This window comes from Protomyctophum parallelum (assembly GCF_964188405.1).
Source record: "Protomyctophum parallelum genome assembly, chromosome: 9".
Classification (NCBI taxonomy): Eukaryota; Metazoa; Chordata; class Actinopteri; order Myctophiformes; family Myctophidae; genus Protomyctophum; species Protomyctophum parallelum.
The window spans coordinates 45,837,978-45,858,258 of record NC_139706.1 but is presented as its reverse complement, the minus strand read 5'-3'; the positions used below and the strand labels follow the sequence as shown (position 1 = coordinate 45,858,258).

The 20,281-nt window shown below is 43.9% G+C and overlaps 2 protein-coding genes across 2 annotated transcripts in view; both read right to left on the bottom strand.

Annotated features, from left to right (window-relative positions):
• Nucleotides 1–7,091: 7,091 nt before the first annotated feature.
• Nucleotides 7,092–14,097, bottom strand: LOC310864944 (WD repeat-containing protein 20). Its single transcript, XM_083773801.1, has 4 exons — nt 13,535–14,097; nt 11,108–11,290; nt 7,834–9,312; nt 7,092–7,230 (listed from the first exon to the last, which is right to left on the bottom strand). Exons 1-4 carry the CDS (start codon nt 13,961–13,963, stop codon nt 7,183–7,185), a joined length of 2,139 nt encoding a protein of 712 aa, XP_083629927.1. The 5' UTR covers nt 13,964–14,097; the 3' UTR covers nt 7,092–7,182.
• A 4,380-nt stretch (nt 14,098–18,477) lies between these two features.
• Nucleotides 18,478–20,281, bottom strand: part of map4k1 (mitogen-activated protein kinase kinase kinase kinase 1) — a 29,970-nt gene continuing 28,166 nt past the window's right edge. The window contains exons 31-32 of the mRNA XM_083773283.1: nt 19,582–19,708; nt 18,478–18,603 (exon numbers count right to left, since the gene is read on the bottom strand). Coding sequence (XP_083629409.1) covers nt 18,507–18,603; nt 19,582–19,708 — 224 coding nt within the window. The 3' untranslated portion in view covers nt 18,478–18,506. The remainder of the gene's footprint in view (nt 18,604–19,581; nt 19,709–20,281) is intronic.

Below are 20,281 nucleotides of genomic sequence, written 5' to 3'. Positions count from 1 at the left end.
TTTCTTTTGGGGCACTGTCTAGTGAGCTAATTTAAGGCTTCCGGTGGACGATCTCTTCAAAATAAGAGTACCCTCTAGAGTATTGAAAAAAAGTTTAATTTGCACATTAAAACTACAAATTAAGCATTTAAATGATGCTATATGATGCTATAAGACACACATTATGTTTCTGTGTAAAAATAAGTAATTAAATCATTATAATAATAATAATAAAGTTATCTAAATGGATAAATGCTATTCACTGGAGTGCATGGACTTTATAAAGTGGACACTGGACAAAAGACGGCTCCGCGAGGCAACTATCTGGACATACCCACGCGTTCGGGGAGATGTCCTCTACCACACCCCACTCTCCGCTAAGTGGGAGAGGTGTAAAATTCCCAGCAGCAGACCTTCTACTGTGGTCAATGCTCAAAAAGGTACCGTTTCCGGACCCAGAATGGACACTGGACAAAAGACGGCTCCGCGAGGCAACTATCTGGACATACCCACGCGTTCGGGGAGATGTCCTCTACCACACCCCACTCTCCGCTTAGCGGGAGAGGTGTAAAATTCACAGCAGCGGACCTTCTACTGTGGTCAATGCTGAAAAAAGTACCGTTTCCGGACCCAGAATGGACACTGGACAAAGAGGCCTCCGCGAGGCAACTATCTGGACATACCCACGCGTTCGGGGAGATGTCCTCTACCACACCCCACTCTCCGCTAAGCGGGAGAGGTGTAAAATTCACAGCAGCAGACCTTCTACTGTGGTCAATGCTCAAAAAAGTACCGTTTCCGGACCCAGAATGGATACTGGACAAAGAGGCCTCCGCGAGGCAACTATCTGGACATACCCACGCGTTCGGGGAGATGTCCTCTACCACTCTCCGCTAAGCGGGAGAGGTGTAAAATTCACAGCAGCAGACCTTCTGCTTCTACTGGGGTCAATGCTGAAAAAAGTACCGTTTCCGGACCCAGAATGGACACTGGACAAAAGACGGCTCCGCGAGGCAACTATCTGGACATACCCACGCGTTCGGGGAGATGTCCTCTACCACACCCCACTCTCCGCTTAGCGGGAGAGGTGTAAAATTCACAGCAGCAGACCTTCTACTGGGGTCAATGCTGAAAAAAGTACCGTTTCCGGACCCAGAATGGACACTGGACAAAAGACGGCTCCGCGAGGCAACTATCTGGACATACCCACGCGTTCGGGGAGATGTCCTCTACCACACCCCACTCTCCGCTTTGACGGATTTATGCATTTGTCATACATATGAATGGTGTTTTTTATGTTATTCTATGAAGTCACAATATTTCGATGAAATGGTTCATGAAAGTCTGATCATTAACAAACAACAATGTAAATATTATACATTTTGGGGAAAAGTAATTTTCGTGATATGCAAATGTGGTCATATTCAATATATATTAAGCTAATTTGCATATTCAAATTAAGTTTCAGAGAAACTTGTAATACAAAAAAGTTTAGTTTTCATGTTAAGATTCATTGTGGAAAGTTTCATTGTGATAGGACAAAAGAAAAATAATGCCCATTAGGGTGTTTAGTTTTCTCGAGGTATTAGCACACATCTTGAATTGATGAGAATTAAACATATTTCCGCATCTAGGATTTCTTAGGACTTTTAGTATGTTGTTCTAGACACCTCATAGAGATGATCTATGGTGAAAAAAAATCTATTTTAATTAGTCTGTCTGGAAATGCTACTTTGCCTGGACTAGTGTCTATTTGTATGTCTCTAAATGTTTTGATGAATTGAACAATGTGGACCCTGTTGTAAACAAGTGTAATGCTTAATTGGGTCGTCCACTCACAGTTAACAGTCTTTGTATTGAGTTTGTGCTTAAAATGTACTGTAAATTCTACAAACTGTTAATAAATATTTCAATCAATCAATCAGTAGCAAGCAACTCTGACAAATAGTAGGCTACAGTATTACTGCATACAGCTACCATTTGGAATTGGATAGACGCACCAACGCAAAGCCAAGTAGCCAGGTGCCTATAGATGGGGGTAGCACCCGCAGTTTTATTAAAGAGGATATTTCCAGAGCACTTAACCTGCCAGTTATAGGCATTATTATTATTATATTAATGATAAATTAATAGAAAGACCAAAAATCTGTAGGCCTACATATTTACTGCTTCTATATTATTATTATTATTATATTAATGATAAATTAATAGAAAGCCCAAAAATCTGTATGCCTACACACATGTGTGTATTATAGCTCGTTTACCGAGTTTAGAGCTTACTCTTATTTTGAAGAGATCGTCCACCGGAAGTCTTATATTTGTTAGTTTAGATTTGCCAAAAAAAACACTGGCCCGACTTCTTGCCTTTTGGCATGCTTGTTGTTGCTGTAAGACAAGACAATAACAAATCTCTGGCATTGTAAAGGACTAGTCTACGTGCAGTTTTTCTTGTAGGCATGGATACGAAGCAGGAGACAGTCAAAGGGTAAGAATGCATAGAAATGTGCGTTTAGTTGTGTCTACTTCATAGATTTAAGTTCCATTCCATTCAAATTCGACACACACGTTCCACACACCCACAGGGAGTGCAGTGCCCGGTCTCGAGTCGGCCGCACCCACGGTTGTCCAGAACCGCCACAAAAGGTTTTCTTTATTTGGCGGCCATCTTGAAAAATGACCGCCATTTTGGAATTTGCGTTGGCTCGGTTAAAAAAGTGAAAGAGTTGACCCAGAGGCGTGTTCATGCCAAATTTCACGCTTGTATCACCGAGTGAAAGGTTCTCTCACAATATGGCTGTTAGCCGCTGTACTATTACGGCCAAGCTACACCAGGTTTTTCTCGCGCGGATCGTGCGTGCGCAAGCCAAATGCCCTGGCTACATCGATCTGTCAGACGCGCGGCAGGTTTGTGCGGGACTAGCCCTGAAACATGACTGCCATGATGATTATCATGACAGTCATGAAGTAACTGCACCCTGTTTTTGGCGCTCGCTACATTTACGTTTCCGTATATGTAAACATTCGGAATTCAAATATAAAGTACTCACAATTTGTCCCACGGGTGTTAATTAGTTGCAGCACCAGCGATTAGAATTGCTGCATCCCGCGTTGTTTAATAAAAAACATTTAAATATAGCATCTAAATATATACTCTAAGGTATGTTTTATTTCCCATCCAAATTTTTTTGAGTCAAATCTTCTGCACATTTTCATTTTGTATTTTTGCAAAAATATGCTGCTGCATGTAGGCTACTGTATATACAGTATATGTAATGTCACGGTTATATTAGCAAAAGCATATTGTTTGCATATATCATTCATTCTTTATTGTTTGATGATCTTAATCCTAAACTAAAATTAGATTATTTTAAATAATAATTTAGTTTTCTGTTTTTTCTTTCATTCGACAAGAGCGCCCCTCACTTCACACAGGTGTGATTTTTCTTTCTTCGGACTGCGCAGGGGGCCCATTGTAACATATGATATGAACCTACAGAAAGAAGCATACTAACCTTTCAGTCAAAGCAGAAATACATAGCACATTGTGCAAGAACTCACTGACACAAATCTATGAAGAGAACTCACAAGAATAGGGTTTAAAGTTTTAATAACAGATATACAAACCAGTTCAGGGATGTTCTGACATTGACACCCACCAGAACGGGCATAAGGGAGAGCATGTGTGGGAAATGTTAAAATAAACATTACATGTTCAATTTCAGCTGTTGCAAAATTATGCTAAATCAATTAATAAGATATGTAATGATAATGCTTCTTTTGACAAAAGTGGTCAACTATTTCATTTATTCATAAGTTACCTGTTTACAACGAATTGGCACAATGGGTAACCAAAGTCTTCATTCAGTGTATCAAAGTCTTTTTGAGCAGTTGCCTATATATGGATTTTTCTGTTCTGTTGAGACACATCTAGTGTTACATTTCGGACAAAGTGCTAGCCTATGAGCGCCTCAAAGACACCCCAGTATAGAGGAATATGTAGACCACCGCTGAAGCAAAATGGAATACTCGACTGCATTGACATATCTTCATGTAGCTGTGCAGATCTTAGCTTTTAATGGCACAGTAGAAGAACCCAGTAACAATGCAGTCATGGCACTCCAGTCTCCATGATCTGACAGTAGACCGTAGTCCTTTTCTCCATCCATCTTGTTCCACCCAAGGTATCTGCCTTGTAGTTTGGTGGTGGCCCTTAAGGCGAGAACTGCATTTTACGCAAAACCCACATTATTTGTATTTGGTTAAAGACACCATGTCTTAACTTTACAATTTTTAAGATATGTAATGATGTTCAGTTAAACCTTTCTTGACTAGGTCAAGCCTATAGTCTTGGCTCAGGGAGGACGCTCCTGCCATGCAGAGTCCCGCCAGTGCCTTGAGGGATGGAGATGGAGAGAGCGACGCCACAGTTGCAATACCACTAGTATTTTGCATATAGTTAGCAAGGAATATTAGTACTTCTTTATTTATCTGCCCAACTGTAAGCCACTGCTTCTCCCTACAGAGCTAGAGGCCATAAATAACCTGATTAAAGTAAGGATCGACTTGTTTGGAGATACTTCTAAGTCTCAATAACAATAGGAATTCATAATCAATTCAGTGAAAAGACAATGGCAGCCATTTTTGATACCATTCATCTCCATCAATATCATGGTATACGCTACTCTCAACGCATGGGAACAGCACTGCACTGACTGACAACTTCACATTCAGTAATGGTTAAATCGATCATTTCCTATAAGTCTGCCCACTCCACTGCATTGATTCCTTCCTGAACTATTTGTTTTACTAAGGGCTGTGACAGCCCAGTTCAAACACCTTGCAAATTCAGCCTAAAAATAAAAGCCTTTTAGCATTTAAAGAGAGAAAACAGATGCGTATGACTCTAAAGTTAGTATTTTGGGCGACATAGAGTAGACTTATGGAGACAGTTTAAGACATACTGTTGCTATGGCAACCAAAGATTAGCATATGGCTGACACTGACCTCATATCAGCTCATATCATACACGCACAATGCTCTCAAACCAAGGAACTCCAACATGGATGTTGATTCTTGTCTTAATATGGAAACTCGGAACTGATGAGCTTGTTGAAGATACCGCTCAGCCGTAACACATGCCATTGCTATGACAACCAAGTGGATGAACCTAGTATATACACACCTTCAGATGCAGCAAGAATCCCTTCTGGATCTGGTTGCTTAATTATTAGTGCAAGGGTATCAGCTTCAGCTCCACTATTCTCAGATAAACCATCACACAGGTGCTATAACTCAAGACATGGGTATGCTGCTAGCAGAACATAATGGCTGCAAAATTATATAGTCTTACTAGGTGTTTCACTTGGACCAGGATCAGTAGCTTGCCTTGACCAAAAACAAGAGCCATGATGAGAACAAAAAGGAATAAGCAGAGAGAAAAGGAAACGTAACAAACACTGTTCGCATCTTGGCAGGCCTTTCCCTCTGGTCGCCAGTTCAGACCTGGATAAGACTGCGTCTGCATGTATGTGATTTAGTTTGTACACTGCCAGTTTATTTCCTTCAAGTGAGTAAAGCTAGTATACTCCTATTCAATCATCTTCATTACCAAAAACACATAATGAATGAGGGTTAAAGTTAAAACTCTGTGGCTTCTGGAAAGAGCTCCGATCAAGCACCTCTAGAATCCGCCAAGTCAACTCACATGGGACTGTCAGGTTAATCGTATGTGCAAAATCTCGCAGGAACGGCGCAACTGGAATGGGAAATACAGTATACATGATGCTACACCACTGGGGAGTGTGTGTGTGTGTGTGTGTGTGTGTGTGTGTGTGTGTGTGTGTGTGTGTGTGTGTGTGTGTGTGTGTGTGTGTGTGTGTGTGTGTGTGTGTGTGTGTGTGTGTGTGTGTGTGTGTGTGTGTGTGTGTGTGTGTGTGTGTGTGTGTGTGTGTGTGTGTGTGTGTGTGTGTGTGTGTGTGTCTGTGCATGGGTACCTCTTGAGTTTGCGTGTGTGTGTGTGTGTGTGTGTGTGTGTGTGTGTGTGGTTATTCAGTTCTTGACACTTGTCCACATTTAATGTTCAAGAGAATTAGCATAGCTCTGGCTGTTATTGGACAGTCGGCTGAAATGTACAGCTAGCAGCCATTTTGAAGATTGCTCTCTTTGACGGACCAGGTAGTCAGTCGTTGTCTTATTGGACCCAAAATGCTTTTCCGTCTGTCGGGAGATCACGCTAAGCTTGTCATCTAGGGATCTATCTTTTCTGACAAACCAAAAGAAACTATCACACAAAATCATAAACAACACCTTCAAGTTCCCTAAAACAGCAGACATTCAAATGTTTAACCCATTCTGACCTGAGATCAGATTCTTACCAGGTTTCCGCTGGACAACACACTGGTCTGATGAACCCATTCTGACCCGAGATCAGATTCTAAAAATGTCAGTCGTTCTTCGATTTTTTTCAAAAATAGCAGACCTACAAGCTCGTATCGCGCCACTCGGTGGCGCGATATGAGCTTGTAGATCTGCTATTTTTCAATAGCTAAAGCATAACATGATGCTGACACCAAAATGGGTGCCCGGTCAGAATGGGTTAACTGTGGCCGCTATGTACAATAAAAGGATCTTCATATATTAATATTCTTCATCTTGCCTTTTCTTCATTCCCACGCTTTGAGTCATTACTTCCATACATATTTTGTATTGTATTTACAGTATTTACAGTATAAATTACTACACAGTCCTGTGATAAAATAAATAACTTAAATACAATGGCCGTGGCTTTCGCAGTGTCTTTGCGTGAGGGGGGGGGGTAGGAAGGGGTGGAAGAACGCAAGGAAGGGGGCCGGGGCCAAGAGTGGAAGAGAAATGAGCCTAGCCTGGCATTTTCTCCTCAATGCTCTGGGTATAGGAGGGATGAATCATCCCCTTCGTTTACTTTGATGCAGTCCTTCTGTGGAGAAATGCCAAAAGGCAACGTTTAGGATGTGGACAGTAACAACCGTCATACTGACTGAGGATGCAACACTGCAACGGTAGGTAGGTACGGTATGGGCACTGCCACTGGCTGTGGGCTCCATCATTGACATTTGAGGGGGAGGAATATGTTGCCCAGTGGCACGCAGAGGAAAGCTGGGGTGGGGAGAGGGAGGAAGGCGAGATAGATGATGGGGCAGGGCGGGTGCAAAGCTTCTCCTCCAGCTATACCACGGTGCCGCTCGGAGAGTTCCCGTTCTGTGCTGTCAAGTTCTAAATGAGAGAGAAATAAAAAAACAATTAGGAAAATGATAAGCTCTAGATTCCACATCTGGTCATCAGCTAAAAGGACACTGTTCCATATCTGAGCAGATTGGAAAAGTGAATTTGACATGTACTGCTCTGGCCATTAATAATAATACAATAAATTGAATCACAGTGTCTCACTAGTGCTGAAAAAAGGTTAAACTGTAGATTTTTTACAACATTTTGGTATTCGGTACTATACAACAATACTGTGCACACTGCACAGATGTCCTTTGTACATATTTGCATATTTATTTTACACCAACCTTTGCATATACCCTCTACTCTACATCCAAATGCTTATGATCAGGCTTTCTCTTCAACTTTAACATTATTGTCACATCACAGGTTTACAGCTGTGGAAAAAGTGGGTGAATTGTGCTAGCCCCTCCAACATCTGGCATATGGCAGCCGAGTCTATGGACTTTTAATGTTTGTTTAGAGCACTTTAAGCAAACATTATCAGACAGGCGCCCCTTCGCTACACGAGTGTGACTTTTAATAATCCATTAGATCAATTAGTTTGATTAATTGTGCACCCCTAATTCTGATTCTGATTAGTCGACCTACCGCCTTGCCTGGCCGTGCCCAGGTGCAGATGAGACCCTCCTGGCAAGCCGTGATGATGCAGTCGTCCATGAACACCAGCACGGTCAGCCTCTCGTGTGCGATCTTCTTGCACACTAGCGGCTCCAGCAGCGGGACCTCGTGCATGCGTGGGCACAGCGTGGTGCCCAGCACCTTGGCGGCGTCCAGTCGGCTGCTGCGAGGCGCCACGTTGATCTTGTCGTTGCTCTTACTTATGTTACCGAGGCTGTGGTAGCGCTTGTGCTCCTTCTCCACCCCTCCGCTCCCGCCACCCGACTTGTCCGACTTGCGCTCCTGGAGCGACAAGGTGGCAAAACGTCCGATACTAAACGGAGTGGAGTTACCTGCTCCTGATCCGGCGCTGGTACTTCCTGCTCCTCCTCCTCCTCCTCCTCCTCCTCCACCATTGCCACCGCCTCCACTTTCCGAGGCGTTCTGTCCCTTGGAAGCGTTAGCCACGGCCGGGTGGGGCAGGGAGTTGGAGCGCGAGAGTGATCGAGGGAGGGGCAGCGGGAGCGTCGGGGGGTTGGGGGGGACTGTGGAACTGTTGGTGTTGGGCGGGTGGTGATGGCCCTCCACGCTGCCCGTGACTCCACCCCCTACCACGGTGGCGGTGGTGGTGCTGTTGATGCCGGAGTTGGAAAGTGAGGGACCGAAGGTGTTGGTGAGCGCCCGCGACAGTGGCAGGCATGGATAGAGGATGTCGTCGGTCAAGTCCCACAGGCAGAACTGGGTGTCCTGGCCCACGGAGCCAAACCTGTAGGTCACCGACGTCGACCCGCCCCCTTTGGAGCTATGCCGCGAGAGGCGGGACAATGTGCTGCTGGTCCGAACCCGGCCAAAGTGCATGGAGGAGGGAGGGGGAGGAACCCCTCCCCCTCCGACCTGATGCAGGTCCTCCTCGCTGCCGCTCAGCTCCATGGGCTCGTTGTCCTCCAGCGAGGTGGTGAAGGGGTCGAAGGCCACCACGTTGACCCACGACTTGTGGCCGTGGCCACGCGCCACCACGCGGCTCTCGGAGAAGGACCACACGGTCACCAGGTCGTCCTCGCCGCCCGTGGCCAGGTACTTCCCGTCGGGGCTCCACGACACACAGAGCAGCCCGCCAAAGTAGCTCTTCATGACACCCTGCAGCTCCATGGAGTCAAAGTGGAAGACCCGCAGGCACCCGTCCTGGCCCACGCATGCCACGTGCACGCCGTCCGGGGAGAACGCAAACTCATTGAGTCCCCCCTCGCCCACGGCCCAGCGGAGCAGCGGATTGCGCGGCGTCTTGGTCTTGCAGGCATACACGGCGAAGCCCTCACCTTGGCGTAGGAGAGAGTATTGCGGCGCGGTCGTGCCACAGGGGTGGTCCACATTGTAGAGGTAAAGGTGACCACTGGAGTGGGAGGCCAGGAACATGTTCTCGGACTTGGGGAGCCATTTCAGACACGTCACCTTGGACTTGTCTATCAACCTCTGGATGACAGAGGGGGGAGGTGTGGAGAAGAGAAGGGAAGGAAAGGAAAGATGATGGGTAAAGACAGGGAGGGAAAGAGATAGGGTGAAGGACAGGGACGGGGGAAATCAGAATAGAGGGCCCGGAGAAAAAAGTGTGAGTTCTAGGAGAGAAGGGAAGGGGGAAAGTGAAGTCAGGGAAGGACAGAGGGCCATGGAGCAGAGAAATGGAAATGGATGGAAGATTGAAGGAAGAGAAGAGAGGAGTGAGAGAACACAAGTACTGCATATTAGACACACTTGTCTATTTCATGCACCTCTTTGAATTATTATTATTTTATGCCTGAGTGGACCCCAACCAGAGACCACCAGAAACGAAACACACATCAACAAAGCAAAACAAGGATGGGGGGAAACAAGTAAGAGAGTGTAGCACAGATAGAGAGAAGATAAAGAGAAACCAAAAAGAGATAAAGAAATGGAAAAAGGGGGGCAGTGGGGGTGAAGGAAGAGTAGATTTAGACAAGCAGCACCCAGGGAGCTGAACAAACTCAGTGTCAGACAAAGTCAAACAGGGACACCTGGCCTTATCATTTCCTACTCTCTCTTTCTCACACACACACACACACACACTGCTTTTCTCCAAAGCGCTTCATTACAATGTACTTCACATTCACACCGATGGTGGAGGAAACCATGCAAGGCACCACCTCCTCATCGGGAGCAGTTAGGGGTTCAATGTCTTGCTCAAGGACACTTTCACACTTTGCCAGGAGGAGCCGGGAATCGAACCTGGAACCTTCGGATTCCAAGACGGCCGATATACAGTACCTCCTGAGCCACTGCCGCCCAAAGCCGCCCACTGTAGAAATGCCCACCATCGCACGTGCGGTCAGAAAAAAAGCCAGCACAACCCAACACACAAACACACTCACTACTGCCTAAATTAAGTATTAATTCCATTTAACACTAACAGCCAATTTGAAGAGGTAGGCAGTAGGCACTAGGCAGTACACCTCAAACGGAGAGGCTCATAATTGTCGACTTATCGTTCTCAAAGCAGATGGTGTAAGATTATGCCAGTAACCAACTCTGCAGTTTCTGCAGTTTCCATACTGTACCATTAATTCCATACTGCCGAAAGGAAGACTGTAGAATCTTCCTAATTACAAAACAAAAAAGCATATTTGCAGAGTCTGCAGACCTCTTATGTGCACAGAAACGCGCGCACACGCACAGTTGCACACACACACGCACACACATTTAGCAGATGCTCTTTTCCAGACCAAAGTGAAAGATCAGAGTAAATGGCATGAAGAATTGTCAATAAACAAGGTAAAGGTAAATGGTCACATACAGACTACAGTATGTTGGGATAATGAACTCAAAGATGCCACAAAAATAGAAAACAAAGCTGATTTACAAGCTCACAATGTGTTATAGTATTTCGAGTATCGATTAGTCTTTCTTTATAATATAAAATTAATAATAAATTAATTAGCCTGATTAACCCATTTTGGGGCGGGAACCCCTTTTGGTGTTAGCATTATGTTATGCTTTAGCTATTGAAAAACAGCAGATCTACAAGCTCATAGCGCGCCACCGAGTGGCGCGCTACGAGCTTGTAGGTCTGCTATTTTTGAAAAAATCAAAGAACAACTGACATAGAAACATATAGCTTTCTCAGAAAACTGTCAGGATGTAGAAGACATTTTTTAGAATCTGATCTCCGGTCAAAATGGGTTAACAGTTGCACCCCGCCTACATGCAACGCATGCACGTGCAGCACATGCATATTATCGCATTATGCACACACCTCCTCATTGAAGAGTTTACTGGTCTCCTTCTTGATGGGGTCTAGGTACTGGACTTGTCCCGCAGAGAAGCCCACTATGAGGGCTACGCTCTCCGCTGTGGCCGAGTACTGGTTAAAGTCATGACACGTCGGCTGTGTTCCCTTATAGATGCGCTTGTCTATAGGTTTACTGAGGTCCACCGCCTGCATGGAGGAAAGGAAAGAGGGATATAATGGGGAGAGAAGCAACAATATGTTAGCAAGATTGCCGTGTAAGCAGAAGGTTCCAAGTTCAATCGCTTTTTTTTTTTGTTTTTGCACAAATGTACCTGTACCTGACAGGTACATTTGTGCAACAAAAAAAAAAGCATTATGGCCTGGGTTTCTGCATAGTGCATTTACTACCAGCTAAGCTAAGCCTGCCAATTGTATTTATTTTACACCTGTTTTAATACTAATGTATTGTTCTGGTATTGAGTGAGAAGAGATTTTGTAACTTTTGTACTGGTTCAAATTTGTGCAAGCTAAATAAATGAGACATGTTCTTACTCTTGGATTTAACCTTTGTGCGTTTAAATCATTCAGTTGATAAAACCTTTACAATTATACAAGCTTTTTACTAAATGTACTCTGCTTTCATGCCAGAAGACTGGAGTAGATCATGCTAAAATTATATTTAATTGTTTTTAATAAAAATAAAAAAACTGCTTTAGAATCGGGAAAAAAATCTTTTTTTAATCGAGAATCGAAAAAATCGAAAAGATCGTTTTTGAATCGAATCGTCACCCCAAGAATCGGAATCGAATCGAATCGTGGGACACCTAAAGATTCGCAGCCCTGCAGCTTATTATCGGGGACTTAACCCATTCTGAACGGGCACCCATTTTGGTGTCAGCATCATGTCATGCTTTAGCTATTGAAAAATAGCAGATCTACAAGCTCATATCGCGCCACCGAGTGGCGCGATACGAGCTTGTAGGTCTGCTATTTTTGAAAAATCGAAGACACTTTTAGAATCTGATCTCAGGTCAGAATGGGTTAATAATGAAACTGTCAGGATGTAATAGACATTTTTTTTAATCTGATCTCAGGTCAGAATGGGTTAAACGTTTTTCAGCCCAAGGACCCATTAGCTGAGAGAGATAAAGCAGGGACCCCCCCACAACATATATGTTGTATGAAATTGTGTTGCAGGTTAAACGTTTTCATTGATTTCATAGAAAGCTTGCATAGACTTGTTTGACAGCACTATCATCGGTGTATGTTGGACTTACAGTATGTTAATGTGCATTTTCAGATATTTAACCACTTAACCCGTCAATATTTGACCTTTCACTCTGTACTTGGTCTGCTCGACCTTGGTCTGCTCAAACCTCTTAGCAAACAATCTATTCTACAAGCTCGCAGTGCGTTGTGAGCTTGTAGGCTATTTTTGGCAAATGTTCAATGGTTCAAATGGTTTAAAAAAAATCATCCTATCGCATAAAGATATGGTGGCCCCCCCTGCAGTAACTCTGAGGACCCCCTAGGGGTCCCGGACCCCCTGTTGAAGACCCCGTGATGGCAAGAGTCCACCTAGCAGAAAGCAGCACAGCCCCAGCCGACTCGGCACTCTCATCCCCCTTGGGAGGAGGACAAATGCCCCCCCCCCCTCCAGGATCAATAATGTGTCACAAACAGGAAGTCGTGGAAAAACACTGAACCAATATAGGATATGGACTTGATATCTTGACTTTTAAACTTGTCAACTCTTTTCCACTTCAGGATTTAATAACCTGATGTGTTATGGCACAGACTCATGGTACATCACATAAGTGCAATAAACTGGTTATGAAACTATATAGGCAGACATATTCATTTGTATTCGTAGTGGGTCATTTTCATTATTTTGACATTAAGTGGGCTGGTAGTTTAAAGTATACCTCATAGGTGTCTTTGCTGTGCATCATAAGTAGGCTACCTTTCCTTTGCCACAAACACCTACTAATTAATATTCTATATACCTCTCTCTCAATAAATGAGTGGACATGATTATTTGCTAATATACCCAAATATGCAGTTAATGTTTACCGGTAAGTTCCAGACTTTGGGTCACTTTTTGTTTTCACTGATTACTACACAATGTGTAGAGCCTCTCCATTGTTATTTATTGCTGTAAATTAAGGAATGTATAATAATACAGGCTATAAATGACTCATTCACACACTGTTGCATTCCACTATACATCCAGCATTATTACATGGATGCTATCCACTATACGACGAGGCTTCACATGGTGCATTATTAATACACAGTACAGTAGCCTATACATAATATGTAATTACTGGATAGGTCGGCAAATAACTGTATAGCCAAATCGACAATTTGAAACGATGACGAAATATAATACGGAATCAAATGAGCACTGCAGGCTATAGCTAGTTGCATTAGCCTCATCATCACCATCACCTTCTTGATGTTGGTGTAGGTGTAGAAATAGAGCTCTCTGCCTATGTTGAAGCACACTCTCTCAGAATCCTCGCTGGGATCCTCGGGCTGCAGCTTGACCATGGAGACCCGCACGGGGGGCAGGAAGCCGGCCGGAGAGGCGTTCGCTGCGGCATTGGAGGAGGAGGCAGCCCCGCCGGGGCCGCCGGGCCCCTGCAGCAGACCACCGACCCCTCCGCCGGGTATGGAGCCCGCTCCGCCGCCGCCGCCGCCCCCCCCGGGGCCCAGCGTCGCTCCCCCGGGCCCGGCGGACGGACCACCCCGCGGGAGCCCCCCGCCGCCCCGCTGCTGCGAGTCCGAGAGGGTGAGCAGCTTGTAGAAGCCCTCTCTGGTCCGGAACTGGGATTTGATCTCATTGATATCCTTCAGAGCGCCGCCATCTCCGGCCATTTTCAGTACAAACACAAGCCGCACACAGGAAACAACCGAGATTTTGACCTGGAAATAATAATACGCCGCCGTATTAAAAAAAAAAAAAATACAATGAAAATGGGAGCTACGACGATTAAGAAGGGGAGCGGGCGAGCTGCCTACACCCACCACCAGACACCGGCATCCACACTGCTGTTTCACTGGACACACAGTCACAACAGAGAGCTAAAACACTCAAAACAGTGCACAGTCAGTCAGTGGACAGTAGCCTGCACACATCAGCCGTGATTGAAGCCTCTCGCCGCCTTCGTTCATCCTAGTGCGTTTGTGTCTGTGCGCGTGCGTGCGTCTAGCAGCGTGACCATTATTTGAGCGTGATGGTGCGTCGACGCTTCCAATCCCCGGCCAAGTGCTATTAAGCACTGCGCACATTTTACTAATGTTCCGACTCCTCCGAGCCCCGAGGATGAGCTAAACTAAAGCAGTCTGGTGTCAATAACCATAGGGTATGTTGATTCATTTAATCATCTGAAACACATAAAGCGACCCCCCGTAAACTTGTGCCGATTTGGTTATGAACAAAATGATTATTGGGCTACTAATATTAATATACAAAACAGATGAAAAAGCACGCATGCTGCTGTCATATTATTTGACTTGCATTATTTTTTTAGGCAATTAAATAGTCCTCGCTGGTCCTCCTCCTCTTCCTATTTTAGGGTTATAGCTTATTAGCCAATCAGAGGCAGCCAGGAACGTGTTTTTTCTGTTGTTATATGGTCGTGCACAGCGTGATGCTGCATTGACACAGTCTAGGGAGCACACATTACACAATAGTTCTCTAAAGTCTATTTTTTGGCATCTAACTACTTCCACATGCTTTGTGCGAGAAATGTAGTTCAAACTTGTTCAGCTTTATGCAGGTATTTGTGCTTGTATTTTTCTTTTGTAAACGTTTTTGCACGAGGAAGGGCCAGATCTTTCTACGTTCTGGTTCAGAGGTGCTATCTGTGGTTGCTATAACAACGCATATAGCGTTGCTATAACAACACATCCAATTCCAAACCTGGACTGGATCAGGGAATTGTCTACTGTAAGTCTACATCATTAAACCTTGGGTCATTGCGGGTTTTCAGCAAGTATTATGCTGCTTTTAGGAGTAGTCTTTTTGCTTGTGTAGGCTATAGGCCTTGGACATCTTGACTGCAGGACATGCTTTATTGCCTTTATTCATACTTATTAAGTGTTGTTCACCATAAACCAGATAGAGTTCTGAATCCAAGCCACAATCAATGGGGCGATTTCTATAGGCATCGGGTGGACGAAGTAGGGCATTCATTTACAAAGAAAACCCATAAATAAATGGTCAAATAAACAGTTGAAATAAGATACAAGGTTTTTGCCCCCGACAGCAACAATATGCTTATGCAAATGGACAACACTCATTTAATATAGGAATTCATAGGAGACACTATCATAATATTAAAAAAGTCTAGAGTATATAAACCTTTCTTGATACACATACACTTCAAGGAGAAAGTGTGAAAGATTAGAAAACGACTACAGATATATGGATAGAGACTACTGTATATATTTTATTATTATTTGTTTTTGATGGGCCCCTCCTATGTCCAGCTTTGCGGGTCTGCGTAAACACAAACACTGAAGACAAAAGTGAGGACGCAAATTGTGATTGGCCAGCGTGATTGGGTGGGAGCCATTGGTTGGGAGCCATAGGTCTGTCTGCCCTACAGGCTCTCCATGCATTTCCAGTCTCTTTCTCCTTCTGCTTTAGTAAAAAAATAAAAAATAAAATAAAATAAAATAGATGCGGTGTAGTGTGTGTGTGTGTGTGTGTGTATTAGGTCTGCAATACAGTATAAGGATTCATCGGCGGATTATTTAAACGATTAATAGCATTATGGCACTTATTTTGCTATCACCTAATTTATCTTTTGTGTGACTTGTTCTAATTAACAAAAAAGACATTAAAGATGAAAATTCATTCAAAAATACATTATTTATTACATTGCTGCTGATTAGGCTGCTATTCAAATAAAAGACACATTTAATTAATTAATTAAAGCCACCCATGGTACCGTTACTCTTATTCTGATTGCATAGATTTGATTAAAGAATAGCTACATGTGTCAGTCTAAAAGGAACAGTATACTCTTTTAAAAATTGAAAAATTGCAATTGGTGAAGTTGTCCTTTAAGCCAAGTTTAAGGGGGCCTGAAAAATATAATCCACACAAAGTTAGCTTGACACCGCAGCATTGATTGCCTACAGGCTACACCTGGAATACAGGGCAGCGCTCCATGTATTCGTATACACACACGGACACGCACGCGGACACGCACGCGGACACGCACGCACACACGCACGCACACACACGCATGCACACAGTACACGCATGCACAGTCACACAGTCACACAGACACACACACACACACACACACACACACACACACACACACACACACACACACACACACACACACACACACACACACACACACACACACACACACTTTAGCTTTCATTCCTTTTTATTAGTTTTCAAAGGAGGACCTTAGGCCGGGGCTTTCCACTCAGACCTGCAATCTTGGTCATAGATATTAAACTGTTTCTCCTTTAACACTATGAAGGCACTTCACACTATTGTTTGTTCTGCTTTAAAGGGATAGTTCAGCATTTTAAGCTGTATGAAATACTACAATAATATAGTGGTTCCAACTGTATTAATTGATTGCCCGAGTCGGAGTTCTGCTCTGGTTTAAGTGAAATATTATGTAGTTAACTGTAGGGGGCACAGGGGGCCACACATTAAAGGTAAATTAATCCACAAAACTAGCGTAATTTGTATTGTTTACCTATTTCTACCATATAGTGCAACTTTCGTTCATTTTTCTATCACACGGAACTATGTTATTTGTGTCCATATCACTACGCCCAAAAAACAAAAGTTGCGCTAATATCTTAGTATGCGCTAATATATAATAGGTCAACAATACATGTGACACTAGTTTTGTGGATTCATTTACTTTTAATGCCACACAATTAAAGCAGTTGCAACCACTATATTTGCAACCACTTGTATTTCATACAACTTTAGTCAAAAAATTGTGAACTATCCCTTTAAGAGAAAAAGAGGGATATTACATTACATATTACATGTTTTGTCCAAACTTCCATGTTCAATGCAAAATTAAGGACCACTGTAGGGCTGACGCACATCCATATATGTTAACGGCAGCTATTATAATAGGGCGTCCTAGTGGGTCAGCTGGTTAGTGTGCATACAACATTGGCACACAGGTATAGAGGCAGCGCTTAAAGCCAAAAACAATCCCAAGACTGAAAATGTTTTTTTTTGCAAATCTGCACTGATCTCATTAATCCATTTAGGGCGGGAACCCCTTTTGGTGTTTCAAACATTATGTTATGCTTTAGCTATTGAAAAATAGCAGATCTACAAGCTCATAGCGCGCCACCGAGTGGCGCGCTATGAGCTTGTAGGTCTGCTATTTTGGAAAAGTCGTGAAAATGTGGCACAAATCATTGAAAATATATTTCAGAGGGAACATTTTTAACTACAATATTGGCTTCTGGGGGGGTCCCTGGAACTACATATTTTGAGATGGGGGTCCGTGGCCCAATAGAGATAATTCTGGGGGTCCTTGACATGAAAAAGGTTGAGCACCACTGACATAGAAACATGGGTTTTTCAGAAAACTATTAGGATTTAGAAGCCTTTTTTTATCGACCTCAGTCCAAAATGGATTAAATGACCCCATGAGATCCTCAGGACTGAAATCAGTCCCCAGGACTGAGAACTTTAAGCCCTGTATAGAGGTATACAGGTACAGGTGTACTGTACACACAGCGTCATGCATTTGAATCTTGTTCATGAACTGTGGAATGCCATACTACTTCTCTGCCTTACTAAAGGAATGCCATACTACTTCTCTGCCTTACTAAAGAACTGTGGAATGCCATACTACTTCTCTGCCTTACTAAAGAACTGTGGAATGCCATACTACTTCTCTGCCTTACTAAAGAATGCCATACTACTTCTCTGCCTTACTAAAGGAATGCCATACTACTTCTCTGCCTCACTAAAGGAATGCCATACTACTTCTCTGCCTCACTAAAGGAATGCCATACTACTTCTCTGCCTCACTAAAGGAATGCCATACTACTTCTCTGCCTCACTAAAGGAATGCCATACTACTTCTCTGCCTCACTAAAGGAATGCCATACTACTTCTCTGCCTCACTAAAGGAATGCCATACTACTTCTCTGCCTTACTAAAGGCAGCGACTCCTTGAAATAGTCTTCAGAAGAAGGTAACTTATTACTGCGGACAAGCCGGACAGCAAAATATTTGTGGCCCGTCTCCTCATCATTTCCATAATTATTTGGATAGAAGTGTTCAGTGGAGAAGAGGTGGTGTGAGTTTCCATTGGCACCCTCTGCCACTGCCTGGGGTCGGGGGTCACCCTCTGCCACTGCCTGGGGTCGGGGGTCACCCTCTGCCACTGCCTGGGGTCGGGGGTCACGGCAAGAGGACACAATTCTCAGCAATTTCCAGAATGTACAGGTTACACATCCCTGATTGGTCCTCGGTGATACGTGTCTCCATGACAACCAGCCTATAAGTTGGAAGGACCAGAGAAAAGTTGGTGGTGGAAAAATGAGTTTTACTTAAGTAAAAGTACCACAATACCACAATGTAGAAATACTCCATCACAAGTAAGCGTCCAGAATTCAAAATTTACTTGAGTAAAAGTACAAAAGTAGAAAGTATTCATTATGCTGAATGTCCAATTTCACAAGTTTTCAACTGTATAAAAATCACAACAACCAGCTGATGCTGGGATTAACGTAATTAGTTTAAGAAACAGGTGGCTTGCGCACATCCAGTTCCTTGCTGGTGCTGGACAAAAGGTAGATGCATACAGGAAAGGAGAAGCAATTAAACTCTAATAGACAGGATACAGCATTGCAAGGCCATCATTGTATACAGTATCAAATCCTGAGGGTTAATTTTAAGTTGGAGAGTAAAGGACCCGTACGGCTGTACCAACCATAGACTGTAAAAAATATGGACAAAGCGTTCCGCGGGTCTAACATGAATGTAAAATGAAGCCTGTCAGTCCTTGAATTGTACATCGCCATCTTTCTAGATCCGTTTGGGCCCAGCTGGCCATTGGCTGGCCCAGACAACGAGGCGGGACTTCCCCCCTTCTTCTCCGTTGGTTTTTATTTTGACTCGAGTGGGTGGGGAATCCCGATCATAGACTGTAACGGTAGCCACGCCCCTCAGAACATACGCGACTTTATGGTCATCTTTTTAATAAATGGGACCATAATTTTCCAAAAAGAATATTATGACATTAGAAATGAGACTTTAAACTAGTGACTGGAAGCAGAAAGTATTCATGACCATGTTTATTAAGGTAATACAGTCTAGGTGAAGTTGGGCCCAAATACATGGACTTCTATGGGGCTATGGGCTTTTTTGGGCCCAATGACAGCGCCACAACAGGCCATTATATGAACTTTCAGGAAATCCCGATTTCCTTAGTAGCTTCACAAAATATCTGTCTGACTGCCCCCCTGGTACCAACCTGTCTGTCCCCACCAGCCTGTACATCTTCCTGAGGTCTTTTGTTTCCTGGATGACTTCACTGAAGTCCTCTCCTCTCCTCTGCCAACCATGACGCCACACTGCCAGCAGCGAGTCCTCAAAATACACTAGAGAGAGAGAGAAAGAGGGAGAGGGGGGGCAGTGAATGGACTGAATATTTAACTGAGTTTGGTAGAGAGCTACAATACATGATTGATAGATGAATAGCTGGATACAGATACGTAATAATAATAATATTAATTAATACAAATAGTACTATTACTACAGTACTAATAATAACCAGTAAGACGCCCTGAGGTCGCACGCACGCCGTGCACGGCACGCATCCGTCTGGGTGACGGCAGACTGCTGGACGAGCGCTGACACTTTGGCATGGGGGGTCAGATCAACATATGGAATGAATTCTGTACTGGCCAGGTGGCCATATATGGAGCGTGTTGAGTGTACAGGGTTTGATGAGGTCAGATCAACATGGAATGTCAGACCAGGTCAGCACCATATACGGAGATCTAAGGGTGGCAGCGGGGGCAGTGTCTTGATTGTACAGGGTTTGATGTTTCATATATATATATAGAGAGAGAGAGAGAGAGAGAGAGAGAGACACAGACACACACACGCACACGCACACACACACACACACACACACACACACACACACACACACAGCATCAGTGGTCTCA